The sequence below is a fragment of the Eucyclogobius newberryi genome, unplaced genomic scaffold (assembly GCF_026437365.1).
Source record: "Eucyclogobius newberryi isolate DKJ021-1_F unplaced genomic scaffold, fEucNew1.0.hap1 SCAF_19, whole genome shotgun sequence".
NCBI classification, from domain to species: Eukaryota; Metazoa; Chordata; class Actinopteri; order Gobiiformes; family Gobiidae; genus Eucyclogobius; species Eucyclogobius newberryi.
In genome coordinates, this window is record NW_027315823.1 from 21,710,231 (window position 1) to 21,731,019 (window position 20,789).

Sequence of the window (20,789 nt, forward strand, 5' to 3'; positions counted from 1 at the left end):
TGAATAAAGAAATTTAAGAAGTTGAAGGTAGAGTGTTCTCTGACTTATTGAATATTATAGTTAGAACTCAAGAGCATTTGCTGGGGCCCCGTTTCTCTCCAACCGTTGTTGGCTAAAATCTTTTAATATTGTTACATTAAATAAGCAAGATGTTAAGGTTGAGGGTGAGGTACAGGGACATGAGTTTTATTTATTCAGTTTTAATAGAGAATGAAGGAATGAAATTTAATAAAAAAGGAATGTCCTTTTTGGTGACACTCACTATTTTAGGGGTCACCGCTACATAGTTACATGGGTTTCATAGTCTAATTGTAATTTTGTTTAAGTTAGGTTTAACTTACAAAGTCGCTCACTGAATTGTAAGCACCCATACATTCACATAACCGTGTCATTCAAGCTTTGCAGCTCTCAATCCCACAGTCTGTCTACTGTTCTGTGGGCGTAACCATATGAGTGGGGACAGCCATACTGAATTGAAGATATTCACAAACACGTTCTGTTTGTCAGCATCGCTGTGCCAGAAAAAAACATCATGTTTTCTTGCCATTCATTAGCAAACATGTTAGTTGAATGATTGTATGCCAAATATCTAATTCTACTCTTGATGTGATTCCACTTATTTGGGCTTGGGTATATTAATTTGCACACATTTTTTGAAAGGGATTTTGAATTTGAAGAGTTGAAGTATGAAGTTTGTATGGGTTTCCTCCGGGAGATGGCGATGGGTCCCCGGGCACTGCACTACCGTAACCACTGTTCCTGAGGAGATTGGTCAAATGTAGAAGACAAATGTCACTACGGGGAGAATAAAGTGTAGCTTAACCTACCTTAACTTTCCTGGTGTGGGCACAGTGTGCGCTACAGTTCTATTTACTCCTTGTTCACACAAACCATCATTCATCCCAAACACCGCACCATGAACCATGTGAGAGACGATCAGTTGACCACTGAACTTAGTTCCATGACAACATGCATCAAGGGAACACAGCTCTGTGGACAGACAGGCACATGCTCTGTTCCCTGGTGCTACACAGTGGTCTTTGCTTTCACTCGTGGTTAAATATATTGCGAGGATGATGCACACTGCTGGCAGCAGAGAAAACGTTTTCTGAACAGCACAGGTTGAGGCTTTACTGCATAACAGAAGCAGAAGGAGCTTTGTCTCGCTGATCTTAAGATGATGAAGGTTAATTTCATACAAAGTAATAGAAGCGTTTTTTTAATCCATTTCCAAACTCTTTTTACTTTCATCGCAGACAGTGCTGTGAAAATAGGTCTTGGAGCAGTCCAGTCCAGTGTAGTGACATGTAGATGACCTCTGAATGTTGCCATGGTGACAGGAATGCGATAAGGTTGAACCATGGTATTGAAGATTTATGACATCTCTGCAGGAGCAGAGACTTCACGCTTTGAACGTTGGGAAAAACCTTTTCCATCAAATTGCTTTAGGGTTCAAATTAACTCACAAAGACTTTTTCTCTCCCAAGACAAAAGCTTAAATCCTAAAAAGACTATGCGGTTTAGTAAACAATCATCTGATTGCAGAATTTGTCCACAAGATACGTTTACTGTACATTATGTTATTGTGGTCTGCATTCCTTTAACTGTTTTATAACTCATCTTGTGACCCATATTGCCTTAACTATGTGGCCTAATGTTAATGCTAAACAATGGCTGCATTATTCTGGATCTTTTTCTCTGATCAGCTCTGACTCAGCATGTGTGCTGATTGGTTGAACAATGGCGCCAAAACCCAACCCCCATAGGGGTAAGTCAGACAGAGAGGAGAGAAGACCAACTCAATTCCACCAGGAGGTCCACCAAGAAGGATCTCGGGAAAGCTCATCTCTGGCCTAGTGATGCTAAGCTAACCCACGGAACAAAGACATTCCAGAGAGACACACCCGCAGAAGCTAACTTTTCTCACTCATAAATAAGAATTCTGTGCCCGTTTTCATCATGCAAACTCAAGCAAAGACCAAAACTTGGATCCAACACTCCTCAAATCAGCCACATTTGTGAATCTATCTGAGGAACGCCTCAAAGCCAAGGACAACGCAGATCCAATTGTTTAATCGATATTAGCCCCTTTCATAAGTGGGAGGAAATGAATAACACTACAGTACTTGTACTAGTAAGAATCCCCTACACAAGAGTGCGACTGTTGTGGTCAAGCTGGCCCAAATGCACCGTTCTCAGATTGAAGGGTTTTTAATGTCAAACGAACTAGTGGCAGAGTGGCCTTAATACCCTTAATTCTTTTATTAGTGGCATATTTAGAGGCTACATTGTATCTTCACGCCATTGCCTGCACAAATGATATTGACTTAATGTAGCTTTTGTATACCTGAAAAATACTGTGGCCTCCTGACTGAAGAAGAATTTCATGGTGAGATAATGGCAATGTTAAACTTCTGCTTATGAAAGAGGAACAAGCAACACCTAAACACCTAATGCTATTGTTGAATTGTTGTTGTTTTAAGTTGGAGTTAAAAAGAATTTTGAGTTAAAAAGCTCTGTGTAAATTTCTATTTAACATTTATTATATCTATATCAAATTTGTTCACCAAAAATATGTAAATGCAAGAATATTAAAATAAGTATGATTTGGCTGTGTAGCCAAACATGGCTGGATTGGATGTATTATCTTGAAAGGAGTTTTAAACAACGTTATAAATATTTGGATCTTCTGATCAGGTGGTTAAACATACATCCCCAACAAAATAATGAAAAGCTATTGGGAAATAGAATCTTATTAAGAGTGAGGTGCTGTGACAGGTATTGCTTTCCACTGCTAACCAACTGCTCCCAGAGGGCACCTGTCACACTCATGATTTACGCCTCCGTCTGGATAAACTTATGAAGCTTATTTGAAAGAGATTTTTTAGGGCTACAATGCTGGATAAATATCTTGTGCATAACCATGTGCAGATAATAGAAGCCATACAAGCATCTAGAAATTTTAATATTGCAGAACAACCAGTGTATCTAATATATGAATATTGAACATACATGAACATAACTGACCAATCAGGTGCATTTTTTTCTTGAATAAAAACAGAGAACACAATTTTTGTGAACAGTATGCCATTTTTTGAATAAATCCATTATCTCATTTGCCTGAAAACCCAAACCTATTTTACAATGTCCCATTAATTATTCACACATACACAGATTGATCAATAGATGCCTGTTTTCTGCAGAATGCAGTATTCAGCAGCAGAGGTCTGCTCTCTGAGCCTCTCACAACCTACAAAGAAGTCGCTTTATACCATTTATGATATTTGACCTTACCTTGAACAGGCGCAGAATGTTGGCCACCATGATGGAGACCGAGCTGGAGGAGGCTCCGATGACACCCACCACCCGCTCAGGTTTGGTGATAATGGGTGAGCCCCCGTCCCGACACTTCACGTCCGACCCGTCTTTCTCTATGAGGGCCTGGACGAAGGTGAGAGACTGCTCCAAGGCATGAGTGTCCCGAGAACAGGTGTCCAGGATACGGGCGCCCAGAGTGATGTTTGGCAGCAGGTTGTGGTCATTGTTGATGCGATCAAGGGCAAAGAGCATGGCCTCCAGTCTGTGAATCCCCTTCTCCTTTTTAAGTTCCCCACACGGCTTGCCATCGTGGCCCCTGGCATGCACAGGAAAGAGCCCACCCAAAGAGATATCGCCATCAATGCGGATAGAGTTCAAGTGTGTGTGTGCAGGCCCCTTGGGTTTGGCTGCTTGAGCTGCCTTCAGGGGCCCATGGAGCAGCAGTAACAGCAGAGGAAGAATCAAGCTGTTTAGATGACAGCCGCTCCGATACGGTCTGTACACTGCACTCTGGAACATGACCAACGCCAACTCCAGCAATCACACAATAACACGAGCCAGGTATTACTTTATGACGGCCACAGGGTTAATTGCAATAGCTCTTGAAGCAACTGGCACGGGGAAGTCTGCTTCGCATGCCTGTCATTGTTCCCAGGCATTCAGTTAACATGGAATATGAGCTTTACAGTGTAATCCTGTTTTCTCCTCCTCAGCGCCTGCTCCGTCTGCTGCTGTGTGCAGACTGCTGTGTGCTGTTATTCACATAGAGTACTGATCCTTTATGTGGAGCATCAGAAAGAACAAAGGTGTTCCTCCTCTGTGTTTCCTCGTGCTTTCCTCTTTCGTCAGCTTATTCAGGAGTTTTTAATCTTCAGTGTATGTCAGAGTCCTCAGGCCTGCTTAGGTCCACAGGTTTATCCATGATTTCCTGCAAGAAGAAAAAGATAAAGAGTGGTGAGACAGAGTAGAGAAACATTATGTGTTGATGTGAGTCTTTCAGAGAATAACCTTGTTACTGTGGCATTATGGGCAATGGAGACGTGGCTGTGAACCGAAATTCATTTATTTTTCATTTCTAGCTTTTACACAGCACACCTACATTTGCTTTTATTACATTCAAAGGGGTGTTCAAGGTTGACAGGAGTGAAGTCTGCTCCCACATGCTTCATTTTCATTTCTCAACCTCCATAGTGGCACACGCAGCCTCTGTCATAATGCTGTGACAGCCTCTGCAGCATAAGTCTAATTCTGAATGTTAATGCTGTGAATTAGCAAAGGCCCTGATGATTATTACTATGTTCAGTCAATGAAAAAAATATTACAACAGTTTCCTTTCCCTTGTGGTTGCCCCATGGATGGCCCTTTGCTGAAAATATCCCTGATGTTGTGTTTTTAATACATTTAAAAATATATATAGCTGACTGAAAAAATGTAATTCAGGCTTAATTTGGAAATGGACAAATTCAACAGCCTTTGGTCCAAAAGAGACTTTTATTTTAAATTAATTGTGCCATGATTTTGTTTGTATTTATGTTTAGTTGATGTCTACTTGTGTTATTATTATTACACTCTCTGGTCGTTTTGTGGTATATTTTGCTGCCTAAAATGACCATATGTTCACCATAAAAAAAACAAAAACAGATTAACCCTAACTTAAAACACATGGTCACCTAAAACATGTATTTTTGCATTAACGTCTTTGATATGTGCAGTTTCAAATACAACCACTCAAGACCACTCATCCTTTATACATATGAGGTCATACTCATCATGTAGACCATAATAACCTCTGAAAGTGCAATCTCTGGCTCCGCGGCAGAATAGAGCTGTAGACACTTGTTTCTCAGGGGAGTGGGCTGGAGGCCTGGGATTGGCACCGCCTGAGATGCATTGAGAGCACATTGCTACTGACAAGGCCCTGTGAATACACCCAACTATTCTCTACTGAGGGAGAAGTCATTCTTCAGATCCCATTCACCACAGGTTCATTTTAAGTGAGCTGATGACAACTAGAAGTCAAACACTTCACCTTTGGCCCTCTTAGCTCACAGAAAATCAGTAACCGGAGCAGCAGAGACAGGCAATCACAAGGTGCTTAACTACATTTCGAATTTCAGTTGGAATTTTGAAATTTGATTTAACTGTTACTTTATTTTTCCTTAAATGTGTTACAAACTAGAATATCTGGCATATAGCTGTTTAAGAATAAAATGTTCAGTTATTACTAGTTCAAATATTGGATTCACATTTTTATTTTTGTTATTTGAGTTTTCTGAAATGCAAGAGGACCTTGGGCCTATCTTGGACTGCTTGGCTGGTGCCCATCACCACCTCTTATCATCACCACCTCTTATCATCACCACCTCTTATCATCACCACCTCTTATCATCACCACCTCTTATCATCACCACCTCTTATCATCACCACCTCTTATCATCATCACCGCTTATCTTATCTCCGGCTGTTGACAGATGTGGAAACAGCAAAACAGGTATGTGTAAATGATCAGTGTGTGGTAAGATGTATGGCAATTTGTATACATCATATCGTCATGCATCATATCATTATAGTGCTTACTGTATGCACTGCCAATTAAACAGATGCCATCACGGGTAAAGACACCTCAAACTGTCAGGGTAAATGTTGAGTGTCCCTGAAGAAACACGTTATGTAACGTTAAGTTATTATCATTTAGTCATCAACGCCCATCATGCCACCATTGTTGTTGTTTTTTTTCTGTCCCCCCCATAAGTGCAGTTCTGTGTGGGGCCGCCATATCTGATGAATAAATCAAAGTCTAGCATTAATGTACAGAAGCATGCAGTCTGATGCCAGCTTTATCAAACAGACCTTCTCTTCTGAAGGCCACGGGTTGTGGTGTAAAAATAACAAAATAAGTCAAATGTGCAGTAACAGGTTACACGTGTTCAGCTGGTGATACTAAAAACTCTGATGATTCAACGGACATTGTTCTGCCTATATATTTGTAAGGGAATGAATATGTAGTAGTATTATCAGAAATGCATAAAGCTGCTTAGTATGTTTTATTGTTACATGTATTAGACGTACAAATATATTTCTTGATTATATATTGAATAACCTTTTGTTACTTTGTATTGAATTCTAAATTCACAAACTATCAACACATTTTATGCAGAAATAATTAAAAATGAATTTACCATTCAAATGATGCTACAATACAAAATATCAGATATATGTGAATGTTGTATGTAAAATTGCCCAACTGACCATTACAGCTATTAGAAACTCTTGAATATTTATGCTCCTAAAATGGCATAATCCCAAATTGAGGCTGTGTAAAATAATCATGTCATATCTGCTTTGAAATGACTGCATCCACTAAAAGGGTTGCATTGAAAGACAGAGAAATGTGTGTACGTTTACAGACCAGGTGGTAATGGACTTTACCTCAATAAACAAGAGGAAAACAACACAAACGCTCATGAGCTACAAAATGTCAAAGGCAGCTGCGGGAATAACTGGAGATTTATATCAGAACAAAATCTTTCCTCAGGTGCAAAGACACATTTCAAAACACACTACGCCTTCATTTCAAAATGCCATATAATAACCTTTAAGCAAATAAGTGCATGTATTCGTGAGGCCGATAAGAGGGAAGTATATTAGAGTGTTTTTACGCAGTAGATTTTGCAAACATATTATTGCAGTAGTAATTGCACATTTGAAATTTGATCTCAATTAGTTCCCAATCAGAATCATTATCAAGTTACACATACATTATTACCTGGGTGTTACTTATCATCGAATTCATTTACATGGCTATCCTGGTTATGATTGGGTTTTTTATAATATCCTTTTTTGTGTCCATGTAAACACAATATCCCGATTTCAGTATGGACATTTCACGAGTGCTGTACTGAGCATGTGCGAAACAAATCTGGCAGGAGCAGCTATTTTTTCAAAATAACTGAAACGTCTACCTTTTGTATTTGTATTACTTTATCATCATAATACAATAAATATGTCTAAAGTACAATTCAGCCTACTTTAAACAGCAAACTCATTTCTGGAGCAGTCTGTGTTGCTCTCGAACTGAACTGAAACGGCCACCGTTGAAAACGCCTTTTACTCAAGTTGTGACTGCCCTCTACAGACTTATGCTCTTCTTTGAAAAATAGATTGTCCCTTTGCTGTTGGAAACATGCTAAAAAGTAATTTCTCATGTTTACAGAGGTATGAATATCCTGGTTTCTCTGAGCGTAGGAAAATGTTAACCCATGATAAGGCTAATAACCAGAATATTCAAGCACAGGTAAACACACTCATTGTTTCACTGTTTGCCAACATATCTTTTAGCACATTCAGTAATCCAAGTATGATTTTGTTTTGGAGACAATGTGCTGAGAATATATGTGGGAAACTTAATGTTCATGGTCAGATCCAATGTAAAAAAGTCTACGTTACAGCTGTGCATAGAAATACAATAGCAACATTAAAAACTGAAACAAAAGAGTAGTGGAACCACCCACTAAAGTTACTATAAAGTAGATAGATTTGTGTAAAATGTTCCCTGGGCGGCCTGTAAACACCTTTTTAATTTGTGTAGAACCTATTTTCTCTTGAGTTTGGAACTAATACAACGGAAAGATGATTACGTCAGCTGGCGGCGCTCAGAAGGATTTCCAGAATAAGGTGAATAGTATGTCATCTCCAGAGATATCATGGGTAAGGTTGCCATGGGACATCCATCCATCCATCCATCCATCTTCTGCCGCTTTATCCGGGGCCGGGTCGCGGGGGCAGCAGTCTGAGCAGGGACTCCCAGACCTCCTTCTCCCCAGACACTTCCTCTAACTCCTCCGGGGGGATCCCAAGGCGTTCCCAGGCCAGCCGAGAGACATAGTCTCTCCAGCGTGTCCTGGGTCTTCCCCGGGGCCTCTTCCCGGTGGGACATGCCTGAAACACCTCCCGAGGGAGGCGCCCAGGAGGATCCGGAACAGATGCCCGAGCCACCTCAGCTGGCTCCTCTTGACGTGGAGGAGCAGCGGCTCTACTCCGAGCTCCCCCCGTGTGGCCGAGCTCCTCACCTTATCTCTAAGGGAGCGCCCAGCCACACGGCGGAGGAAACTCATTTCGACCGCTTGTATCCGCGATCTTGTTCTTTCGGTCTCCAAAGCTCATGACCATAGGTGAGGGTAGGAACGTAGACCGGCCGGTAAATCGAGAGCTTTGCCTTTCGGCTCAGCTCCCTCTTTACCACAACGGTGGTAATCATCACCGCATCACTGCAGCCGCTGCACCGATCCGCCTGTCGATCTCACGCTCCATCCTTCCCTCACTCGTGAACAAGACCCCGAGATACTTGAACTCCTCCACTTGGGGCAAGGACTCCCCACCCACCTGAAGAGGGCAAGCCACCTTTTTCCGGTCGAGAACCATGACCTCGGATTTGGAGGTGCTGATTCTCATCCCAGCCGCTTCACACTCGGCTGCAAACCGTCCCAGTGCATGTTGCAGGTCCGGGTTTGATGGAGCCATCAGGACAACATCGTCTGCAAACAGCAGAGATGAGATCCTGTGGTCCCCAAACCGGACACCCTCCGACCCCTGACTGCGCCTAGAAATTCTGTCCATAAAAATTATGAACAGAACCGGTGACAAAGGGCAGCCCTGGCGGAGTCCAACATGCACTGGGAACAGGACTGACTTACTGCCGGCAATGCGAACACAGCTCCTGCTCCGGTCATACAGGGACCGGACAGCCCTGAGCAAAGGGCCCCGGACCCCGTACTCCCGGAGCACCCCCCAAAGGACACCCCGAGGGACACGGTCGAAAGCCTTCTCCAGATCCACAAAGCACATGTGGACTGGTTGGGCAAACTCCCATGAGCCCTCGAGCACCCGATGGAGGGTATAAAGCTGGTCCAGTGTTCCACGACCGGGACGAAAACCACTCTGCTCTTCCTGAATCCGAGGTTCGACTATCGGTCGGATTCTCCTCTCCAGTACCTTGGAATAGACCTTACCCGGGAGGCTGAGGAGTGTGATCCCTCTGTAGTTGGAACACACCCTCCGGTCCTCCTTCTTGAACAGAGGGACCACCACCCCGGTCTGCCAGTCCAGAGGCACGGCCCCCGACCGCCACGCAATGTTACAGAGACAGAGTCCCCCAGTAGAACAACGGAGTCCCCGGTCGGTGCACTGTCTAGTACCCCTCCCAAGGACTCCAAGAAGGCCGGGTACTCTGCACTGCTGTTCGGCCCGTAGGCCGCCACAACAGTGAGAGACCTGTCCCCCACCCGAAGGCGGAGGGACGCGACCCTCTCGCTCACCGGGGTAAACTCCAACACGTGGCGGCTGAGCTGAGGGGCTATAAGCAAGCCCACACCAGCCCACCGCCTCTCCCCGCGGGCAACACCAGAGAAGTGGAGCGTCCAGCCCCTCTCGAGGAGATGGGTTCCAGAGCCCAAACTGTGCGTGGAGGTGAGGCCGACTATATCTAGTCGGTATCGCTCAACCTCCCGCACAAGCTCAGGCTCTTTCCCCCCCAGCGAGGTGACATTCCATGTCCCCAGAGTTAGTCTCTGTGTCTGGAGATCTGGTCGCCGAGGCCCCTGCCGTCGACTGCCGCCCAGATCTCTCTGCACCGGCCCCTTATGGATCCTCCTGCGGGTGGAGGGCGGCCCCACGTCGCTCTTTCGGGCTGTGCCCGGCCGGGCCCAGTGGGGTAAGACCCGGCCACCAGGCGCTCGCCATGGAGCACCCATCCCAGGCCCCGGCCTGGGATGGGGCCCCGGTGACGCCGATCCGAGCGACGTAAACTGCCTTGTTCTTGTTGTCATCATAGAGTGCTTCTGAACCGATCTTTGTCTGACCCGTCACCTAGGACCTGTTTGCCTTGGGAGACCCTACCAGGGGCATGAAGCCCCCGACAACATAGCTCCCGGGATCATTCGGGCACTCAAACCCCTTCACCACTTTAAGGTGTCGGTTCAAGGAGAGGGCCATGGGACATGACACAACAAAAGCATATATATATATATATATATATATATATATGTAGATATTCTAATGTGGCGCTGCTGTGTGGTCGACACGCACATGTGCACATGTTGTTTTATGATTGTATGTGCTCTTGTGCACAAATTCCCCTCGGGGCGATAAATGTTTTCATTAATTTATTCATTGTACTGCAACTTCAAATAGATCCCTTTAAGCTTGAGAATGGTATAAGCAAATCCACTCCACACTGAGACTTTCAACAATTCTATTGTTTAATCTTTTTAGTATCAAACACTGAGCACTTCGCAGATGTCCACTGCATCTCTGAACACTTAGGCTATAGTCAACATATTTTTGAGCATATGATTTTTTTTTTCTTTTTTCTTTTGCAATTTGCAATACTGTAATATGTCCTTCTGTATGGACAAGGTGTGTGAATTTTAGGAATTAAAGCACATCATCTGAACAGTTCAGCGTTTTCACTTCCACAGCAGTGAATGTAATCAGAGATTTGATGCTGTAACCTAAACCAAGCTGGACAACATCAACACGACAAAAAACTTCCCTCATCAGCCATCGAACCTAAAGAGCATTTTCCTACAGCCGCTTGTCTGTGGTTGGATGCGAGCAGCTGCTAACTGCCTCAGTCATGAGGGAGGCTTTTGGAGAGCGGCAGTGGCTCGTCTCTCACAGATGGACAGGAGGAGCCGCCTAATTGACACTCCAGCATGTTGATGCTCGTCTGTAGATCTATAGAGCAGATCTATAGGGATTGCCCCAAACTGAGCACAGGGTTGTGAGACTGACTGCAAAATCATCTATCAAAGTTGTTCAGAAAATAAATACATCTATCAGGCCAAATTCTGCATTGCATTGCTTTCTGTGATAAAAACTAATATTTTGAATAGGAATTATTTACAATAATTGGGAAATTCATAAACATTGGTAAAAGAATAAAATATGCTATTGTAACGCTGAAATGCCACCAACCAGAGGGAAGCTTCTTCCATAAGAGGTGCTGTGGAAAACCTTTTCCTTCTGAAGCTAAAGGACTTACTCTGTAATTGTAAAACAGTTGTTATTTTGGATGTTCATGCTGGCATAATTAAAGGCCTTTTGCATTTCTTATCATGTACGTGGGAAATCGTGCAGCAGAAAGAACATTTCCAGTATGGCACAGTTGTTAATATGAAAGCTGAATTGTGACAGAAGACATCTTTAGGCTTTTTTGAACGCCTCCGTGCACCAAACGGAACAGTCCTGACGAGCCGAGCCATTATTGCCAGCTGTCACACACTGCGCAGGAAATAAAGATCAATCTTCACACCGGTTTGAGTCGAATGTGACGAGATATACAAAGCTATTTCAACAAAATATGTGTATTTTCAAAGGAGGCCTTTGAAAAATCTCAACAGACCCATCCTTGAGTTTGAAGACAGGAGCGGGTTTCTTTCTATATGGCCAAAAGTGCTAGTCGTTTACAAACTTTAACAATATGATTGATGTTAATTGCACAATCGACCCTTTCTGTGTTTGTGAACAGAAAGTCTGGTACCGTTACATTCATGGGCTACAATATATTTTGCAACTGGAAAGACATTACCACGTGAAGACATTTTTAGTCTATCGATGTACAGCAATATGAACCAATTTGAACAACGACGTTATAAAATGTTTTTCAATCCAGCAAATGTGCTTTGTGTTTAATAAGGACATTTTTGTTTTGTTTCACCTAGCGCCACAAATCCTACATTAATTAATATACTTTAGACAATGGAGATAGAAGTTAGATATTGACTCATAATACTTGATGGCAAAGGATTTTTTTTTGACCCGTGGGCTTTATTAAACAGGAGAGCAGAGCTTGAAATGGGGATGAGAGAGAAGGGAGGACATTGTCAGAGCCGGGGTTCAAACTCATGACACTGCGGCCGGCTGCACATGGAACCTAGCATATGTGCAGCAGCCTTAACCACTCGGCCACCGCACAGCACACTTTTAGGGCAAATGTAATGTCCCATTTATATTTCTGTCACTATCAGGCTGTTCCTGTCACTATGGCAGGTAGATGTTTTGAACCAACCACTGGCATACTCACTATACATATAATTATTTGAAAGCATGTATATCCACTGTCTCCTTGCTGCTTGTATGTTGAGCATAGTAAGTTGAGCACAGCTAAATTTAACGTTGGAGTCCAAACTTAATCGCTAAAACGTGCTTATTAATCACATTATCGGTTCATATACTATCTTCCAATACCATCTTGTTTATTTCCCACCTTTCCTCAATGGGGCCAGGTGTAAATATTGTTAAAGTGTTGGAGGAGACAAACCAGAGTCAATGCCACTATAATTCCATATTCATTTCTCATTATTATGCTCCCACCTCAATCTCAAGGGAAATTACACCAGTATAAGCCTTTAGCCCAGCAATATTAGATGGCATATCAGACGAAATCATTGCAAACTTGTACATTAAGTATACAAGATTCCATTCAAATATTTGATTGTTTTGTATTGAAGACAAATTAAATACAGACCAACACAATTGCCTTCTAATTTGATATATATTATTTGGGTAATTATTTCGTTCACACTAGTTTTATTCTAGTCTTATAACCACTAGATTGTCCTGGTGCCCATGGGCAAACACTTGATGGAAAGATATTGAGCAAAATGTGCATGGCAACACAAATCTGCAGAAATAAGCCCTGGGGAAGTTGGTATAATAAAATGTGGGAGGTGGAGCTACTGCCAACTGGCACCTGGCCCAAAAGCAGTTCTCACTAACTGAGCCAAAACTTGGTTAACAATACCACTTCCTACAGCCCAATTTACAGCATAATTTTAGATCTGCTAATTTGGGACCATTCTATCATGAATAGATGTTAAATTAAAGCTACAATGCAAGATAACTCTTTCAAATTCTGAAGCCAACATTGTAAATAAGAATTTGTTTTTCATGTTTGCCTGATAAAATAAAGGTAAAATAAAAATAAGTAAATATTTTGAAACAAAATCTAATTCACAAATTATAATGAATATTACAGTGGCTCCAATCTCTTGAGAACCACTCAATTAGTGTACAGTCTCATTCGCTTAACATCTCGTGTTTTGTCACAATGTAATAATGAGAATGCCGTCCGAGAAATTTAGACTGGGCCATATTAATTACAGATATAACAAAATTGTGCTTGACACTTGGCACAGCCCTGAGATATGCGCTCAATGTTTCTAACTTAAGACAGGGAAATTATGCAAAAACCGACAGCAGCCGTTTGATTCGCCTTCATGGAGAGACCTGAGGAAAAACTGGTGCAATTTATCTCAATAAATATTTACTTTAATATTAACAGTACTGGTAAGCTTCTTCATTTCATGTCGAGCATTACAATTTGAGGAAATGTGTTTCACTTGTATTATACAGGATTGTGTACTTACAGCTATTCAGGTCACAACATAATATATTTTAAAAGCAAAAGTAATTTGAATCAAACCCAAATTCCCACAAATTAAAGCAAAATGTAAAGTGCTTTTTATGTGGCTGTTTATGTCACATTTCCATTAATTTATCATTCAGAAAGTATGATTTCATAAAATTGCTGGTCCCATACGAGTGATCTATTGGACAAAGTAAATGACGGTAAAGTGAATTAAAGATTTCACTGTTTGGTCATGATGTCAAAAATAGTGAATATGCATACAGTTGTGGTGTTTCTTCTCATAGTAAAATGTGACATCCCTGTTGCAGAAACATCTTAGTTTATTACGTTCTGTTGTAACAGACTGGTGTACTGTGTGGCTGCAGTTTTCTGTCAGTCAGTTGTAACCCAGGTGTCCCACAAGAAAGAACAGAGTAACCTGCAACCGGCTAAATCAACCCGCTCAGGCTGAGCCATCACGCTTACCTCAGGGTTTAGTTGGATCCAAATGCACAACCAGTGTGAAAGTGTCTGGTCATGAACTTTACTGTCTTTTGGATATAGGTTCCCAAGTCACAACAATCCCTGTATCCGTTTATAATTCTTATTTTGCAGAGCAACCTGTGAAGCCTCTCCATGATTTGTTGCATGTGGAAGGAGCTGCTGGCCAAACAGTTCCCTATCTTGGGTACATTGAAGTAACACTGACTTTTCCAAGTGAGTTCCTGGGAGTTGATATTGATGTAGTCACCCTTGCACTTGTGGTTCCTGATGTTCACCAAGATTCCTCCTCACTGGTGCTAATTGGCATGAACACCCTCGAGTCAATGTACAATCACCATTTGCAAAGCCAGATGCCTAGTTTCCATCCATCTGCATAAGGATATTGCGCAGTCCTGAAGTTACTGCAGATCCGGCATCAGCACCAGGAGAGAGGTAGTGATGGAGTGGTGCTTTTAGCCAGCAAGAACCCTTTTCTGGTTTTAGCTGGGCAGACCATGGTTGTTGATGGGTCAATCCATATAAGCAGTGAACCAACTTCCAGTCAGTGGGCGCTTGTGGAGCATCCAGCCTCACCCTTGCCAGGTGGGCTGTGTGTACAGAACTCTCTCATAAAGCTCCCAAGCCAATCAAACTCAAAGATTCCAGTTATCTTAACAAATGAGACTGAACACAATATACATATTCAGCCCTACAGTACCATTGCTATGTCTTTGTCTCCTCAAATCTTATCGCATAGCGTGGCAACTAATCATTTGACACCTGACATTCACACTCATTTTCTCAACTTGGATTTTGGAGAATCTCCTATTCCTCCGAACTGGAAGGAAAAAATGATTAACAAATTGCATGAAATTTCAGATGTCTTTTCACATCACAATTTGGATTTCGGCCATACAGACAAAATAAAACATCGAATCAACTTAAGCAACGAAACTCCATTCAAGCATAGACCCAGACCTATTCACCCCCAGGACATTGAGGCTGTGAGGCAACATTTAAGGGAGCTTCTGGAGGCTGGTGTCATACGTGAATCGGAGTCTCCATTTGCTTCACCAATTGTTGTTGTCCGAAAGAAAAACGGCACTATTCGACTGTGCATTGATTACCGGAAGCTGAACCTGCAAACAGTCAAAGACGCTTATGCTTTACACAATTTGGAGAAGTCATTTTCTGCCTTGACTGGTTCAAAATGGTTCAGTGTCTTGGATTTAAAATCGGGATATTATCAAATCGAGATGGAGGAGTCTGACAAAGCCAAAACTGCTTTTGTTACTCCGACTGGATTTTGGGAGTTTAAGGATGCCCCAAGGTGTGAAAAATGCGCCCAGCACCTTCCAGCGATTAATGGAGCGGTGCATAGGAGATCTCCATTTAAAGGAAGCTTTAGTCTTCCTTGATGACATTATTGTTTTTTTCCCACTCCTTGGAAGAGCATGAAGAACGGTTGCTGCGGGTACTACAACGGTTGAAGGAGTATGGACTAAAACTTTCTCCAGAAAAATGCAAATTTTTACAGACGTCCGTGCGTTACCTGGGACACGTTGTTTCGGAGAGAGGAGTTGAAACGGATCCAGATAAAATTTCAGCCTTGAAGTCATGGCCAGTTCCTACAACACTGAAGGAACTCAAGTCATTTCTGGGATTTGCCGGATATTATAGGAGATTCATCAAAGGATATGCCGGTATTGCTAAACCACTGAAAAATCTCACACGAGGTTTAACTCCTCCGTCCAAGCGTCAACCAAAGAACACTTCGAACTCTCGAGACTTAAGGAAGCCAGCTGACCTTCGAGTCATTAATTGGAAAATTAACAAGTCCCCCAATCCTTGGCTTTGCGGATCCAGAGCTGCCATATATTCTCCACACCGATGCCAGTGCTACTGGCCTTGGGGCTGCGTTGTATCAGGAGCAGCTGGGAGAACTGAGGGTTATGCTTATGCTAGCCGAGGGTTGGCAGCTAGCGAGTCGAGGTACCCGGCGCACAAACTGGAATTCCTTGCCCTCAAGTGGAGCGTCACCGAAAAATTCCACGATTACCTGTATGGGGCCAGCTTCGTCGTTGTGACTGATAACAACCCGTTAACTTAACTCTTAACATCAGCAAAGTTGGACGCTGCTAGTCACAGATGGCTTGCTGCCCTTTCAACACACACATTTAAACTTCAATATAGAGCCGGCAAGAAGAACCAAGACACCGATGGTTTATCTCGCCGTTTGCATGATCATTCTACTGACAATCAGGAGCAGGAGGACATGGACCTTATCCATCGTTTCACACAAAAGCATTCCTGGTCTCCATCTGACGTAGAGATTGATTCCACCATCGTCTCCGCCATCTGTCACAGTTGCCTTGTGAGAAGTCTCCCGATCATTCCACCAGATACTGTGGTTGCTGTATTGGAATCCTTGGGTGTGTCATCGAGAGCTATTCCCGACAGCTATGCAGACGAAAATAAACATGGACTGCCGGTACTTTCCCCTCACTCTCGACAGGACCTCAAAGAGAAACAAAGAGCTGACCCAATCATAAAGGAAGTTATTCATCAATTGGAAACTGGCGAAACTGTTCCTCCGACAGCATGGCATGAACTTCCAGATCTTGCACTCTTGTTGAGAGAACTAAAATGGGTTGGAATTACAAGAATAAATTTTATATCGGAGAAGGAAGGATTCAGAACAGCTTTCCTATCAGTTGGTTTTACCTGAGGACTTAAGGGCTACTGTCTTGTCAAGCCTCCATGATGATATGGGCCACTTGGGAATTGAGAGGACTTTGGATTTGGTTCGCTCAAGGTTTTTCTGGCCGCGTATGTCTGCTGACGTGGAAATGAAAATCAAAACCTGTTCCCGGTGCGTGAGGCGCAAGGCACTTCCGGAACGTTCTGCACCCATGGTTAACATCAAAACTACCCGTCCTTTGGAGCTACTTTGCATGGCTTACTTATCGCTGGAACCAGACCAAAGTAACACTAAGGATATTCTGGTTTTCACCGATCATTTTACAAAATTTGCAGTAGCAGTACCAACCGCCAATCAAAAAGCAAGAACAGTGGCGAGAGTTTTATGGGAAACCATCATTATTGTCTACGGGATTCCAGAATGTCTTCATACTGATCAAGGACCTGACTTCGAATCAAAACTCATAAAAGAACTTTGCCAACTCGCTGGTATCATAAAAACACGAACAACTCCATATCATCCTCGGGGAAAGCCTGTGGAACGGTTCAATCGCACGTTACTCGGCATGCTTGGAACATTGCAACCAAAGCAAAAAACTAAATGGAAGGACTATGTAAAGCCCTTGGTGCATGCATACAATTGCTAGAGAAATTATGTTACAGGGTTTGCACCTTATGAGTTGATGTTCGGTCGAGCACCACGACTTCCAGTAGATTTGGCGTTTGGATTGTCGTTGCGGGAGAATAATTCCAGAACGCATTCCCAATATGTTGCAGCATTGAGATCTCGTATGGAGGAGAGCTTCCAAATAGTATCAAAGAACGCAGCCAAATCTGGAGAAAGAAACAAAAGCCGTTTCGACCAGCGAGTCACTCCGTCCAGTTTAGAGGAAGGGGATCGAGTGCTGGTTCGAAATGTGAGACTGTGGGGGAAGCATAAACTTGAGGACAAGTGGGAGAAGGATGTATACGTAGTGCTGGGACGTGCTGGTGATTTACCAGTGTACACCCTGCGTCCAGAGAATAAACCTGACAGACCAACTCGTACACTTCACAGAGATCTGCTTCTTCCATGTCCTTTCCTTCCGGCTGCTGACGATTCAGATCCATTGCTCGAACCATCACGACGGCCTTTGACCCGAAGCCAGAAACCGGCGTGGGATGAGTCTATTGATGATTGCTTGGATGAGGAGGATGATGAGCGGGAGGTGCGTCCATTTTACATGGAGCCAGCAACCTTCCATATCAACCGTACAGAACCAGAACTAGCCAATTGTAACCAGCCTTTACCCAATGCTGCCAATAATGTACCGTTGACTATAGTCAGTTCTGAACCCGCAGAAACCTCAGAAACCTGCTTGCCGGAAGAAGCTCTTGAAGTGTCCCTACCTGTGACGGAAGACTCTATGCATGAACATTTACCTGAAGAGCTGGAGCCCCTTGGCCAAGCAGGGACATCACCTCACCCTAATGATTCTTTACTCAGCCAACTTGAACCAGTTGTGGAATCGGCAAATTCATTTGTAGATGAGTCTGAACCATCCGTCCAGCGTCCTACCCGACAGCGTAAACCACCTTCGCGCTTACAGTACGCAACCTTAGGTAATCCACTTATATCAGTTGTGCAAACACTTTTCCACGGGTTAATTGACGCTTATAGTGAAGTACTTACAACCCCTGTAGCAACCGAATTTTCAGTCGCAAATTCAAGACATTTAGTTATGCATCGGGAGTTGCATGATCTAAAAGGGGGAGGGTGTAACCCAGGTGAGAAACGCGGATCTCCCGTTTGCGCGCTCCTCGCACTCTCTCTCTTTCGGCTCATTACGTCATCACGCTGTTGTGCCGTGCGTCAGCCGGTCACGTGGCGCTGCGCCGCCAATCGTCGGCATATAAACAGGAAATGGGTTGCGGCTCGGGACATGCTGGTCGGGGAATTCAGTTTGCGCTACAGGTAGGATAAATGGCTACGGATCTTCCGAATTTCATTATGTTGGTTTAATCTACTTAATGCATTTGCTGTCCCGCATCTTAGGAGTCGACTACTGGACCCAGATCATCGTATTTAGATCATATATTAACGTCGAAACTGGTGAGTGTGCTGCTTAGCTTAGCCACGCCCATTGGTTTGAATGGGCTAGTTAGCATCATCTTTATTGCCCATTTCCTCAAATATTATATTGTCAAACTAAATGAAATTACTCTCATTGTTAATTAAATATGAACACTATTTATTGATAATTTATTGATTGTTTGTAAATGTATCTGGAAGCACTTTAAGGTCCAACTTAATGATTGTTGTTCCATTTGAAGCACCTTATGCACTTTACTTTTGATTGATATTTATTCAATACACTGTTTAAGTACATGACTGAACTTGATGAGCTATTTTACCAATCTAATGTTATTTATTATATTGTAAATGGTTCACTTTGATAATTTACAATATTTAACACCGATATTGATGATTGAAACTAGTTTATTTATTTATGATGTGCACATGCACGGTGGCAAAGGCGGTTAGCGCTCTTGCCTCCCAAGAAGGAGATCATGGGTTCGATTCTCGGACCAGACCAACATCACATGATCTCTCTGGGTGGAGTCTGCATGTTCTCCCCGTGTTACCGTGGGTTCTCCGGCTTCCTCCCACCGTCCAAAGACATGCATGTGTTAGGTAAAATTGGATGAATGAATGTGAGCGTGAACTGTCTGTAATGTCTATGTCTCTGTGTTGGCCCTGCGACAAGTTGGCCACTGTCCAGGGTGTACCCCGCCTAAGGCCCGAAGTCACTGGGATAGGCTCCAGTCACCCGCGACCCCGAAAGGGAACAAGCGGTAGAAAATGGATGGACATGATTATTTATTTGGTCCTATTATTGCACAGGCCAGATTGGATGGCGAGCTAGGAAAGAGTCAAACTGATCCAGACTGCCTAAAGCTTCACAAGCCCGGACTTCACAAGGACTCTACCTGCTCTGGTCGGGCCGGTAGGAGGCTCCTGTAGCCACCCTTTTAGAACTTTCCAAAGAACATTGTACTGTTGCTTAATGAACAATTTGAAACCACACTGCACTTTACAATTCAGCCACACGCTGAGGACACTTTGTGAACTGTCCTACGTGGATGATTTTTTGAGATTGAACTTTACGATGTACATATCTTCTTCTATCCCTATCTTGTAAATAATAATGAATGGTCATTCTTGTATATTATTATGTTTATATGTCAACTCAATATATGGTACCTGCACACGTAATTATTGTCTCCTACTCACTCTGTTCCGAGAGCTGCATCTAGCACTTCTGATCTAGCCCAATAACAATACATTGTTACCTGTATTTATCCACTTGTAAACTTGTGACACACATGCTACACAGTGGAAAAACAAGCCTGCAGACGGGGGGCGGAAAGAAATGGGCCATCCTAATTCACATATTTTATGTTTACTTGTGCTGGATGCTTGCCTGTGCTAATGGAGACTAAGATCATTGAGCCGCGTCTATAGCAACGAGACAAATGGACTGAAATGTGAGAAAGAGCCTTGATACTCCTCGCCCTAGAAACGCTGATGGGGAAATTTCATGCTGCTTTAGGAAAAAATTAAGATGCTAGACGGGGTAAAAACAAAAAATGTAAATTCAGAGATGTTCAGTTTTGTGCCATATTCACATACGCATCTCTTCCTCCTGTCATTTTTCCATCACTTGAATTTGGGCACCTCTTTTGGGGATAAAACACTACTTGGTATTCATCACCATTTTCTATATAATGCTTTCATTTCATACCTGGCTCTCCATGTGCACCTTGGGGTTCAAACTCAATAGCATTCAGAGCTTCACTCTACAGGTTGAAATATATCCCAATGTCCCTGAGCCACTGG

At 43.0% G+C, this 20,789-nt stretch overlaps 1 protein-coding gene across 1 annotated transcript in view; it reads right to left on the reverse strand.

Moving 5' to 3' along the window:
- Window positions 1–20,789, reverse strand: part of LOC140365747 (metabotropic glutamate receptor 4-like) — a 196,163-nt gene that overhangs the window by 139,334 nt on the left and 36,040 nt on the right. The window contains exon 2 of the mRNA XM_072452308.1: window positions 3,295–4,246. Within this exon, the coding sequence (XP_072308409.1) occupies window positions 3,295–3,837 (543 nt within the window). The 5' untranslated portion in view covers window positions 3,838–4,246. The remainder of the gene's footprint in view (window positions 1–3,294; window positions 4,247–20,789) is intronic.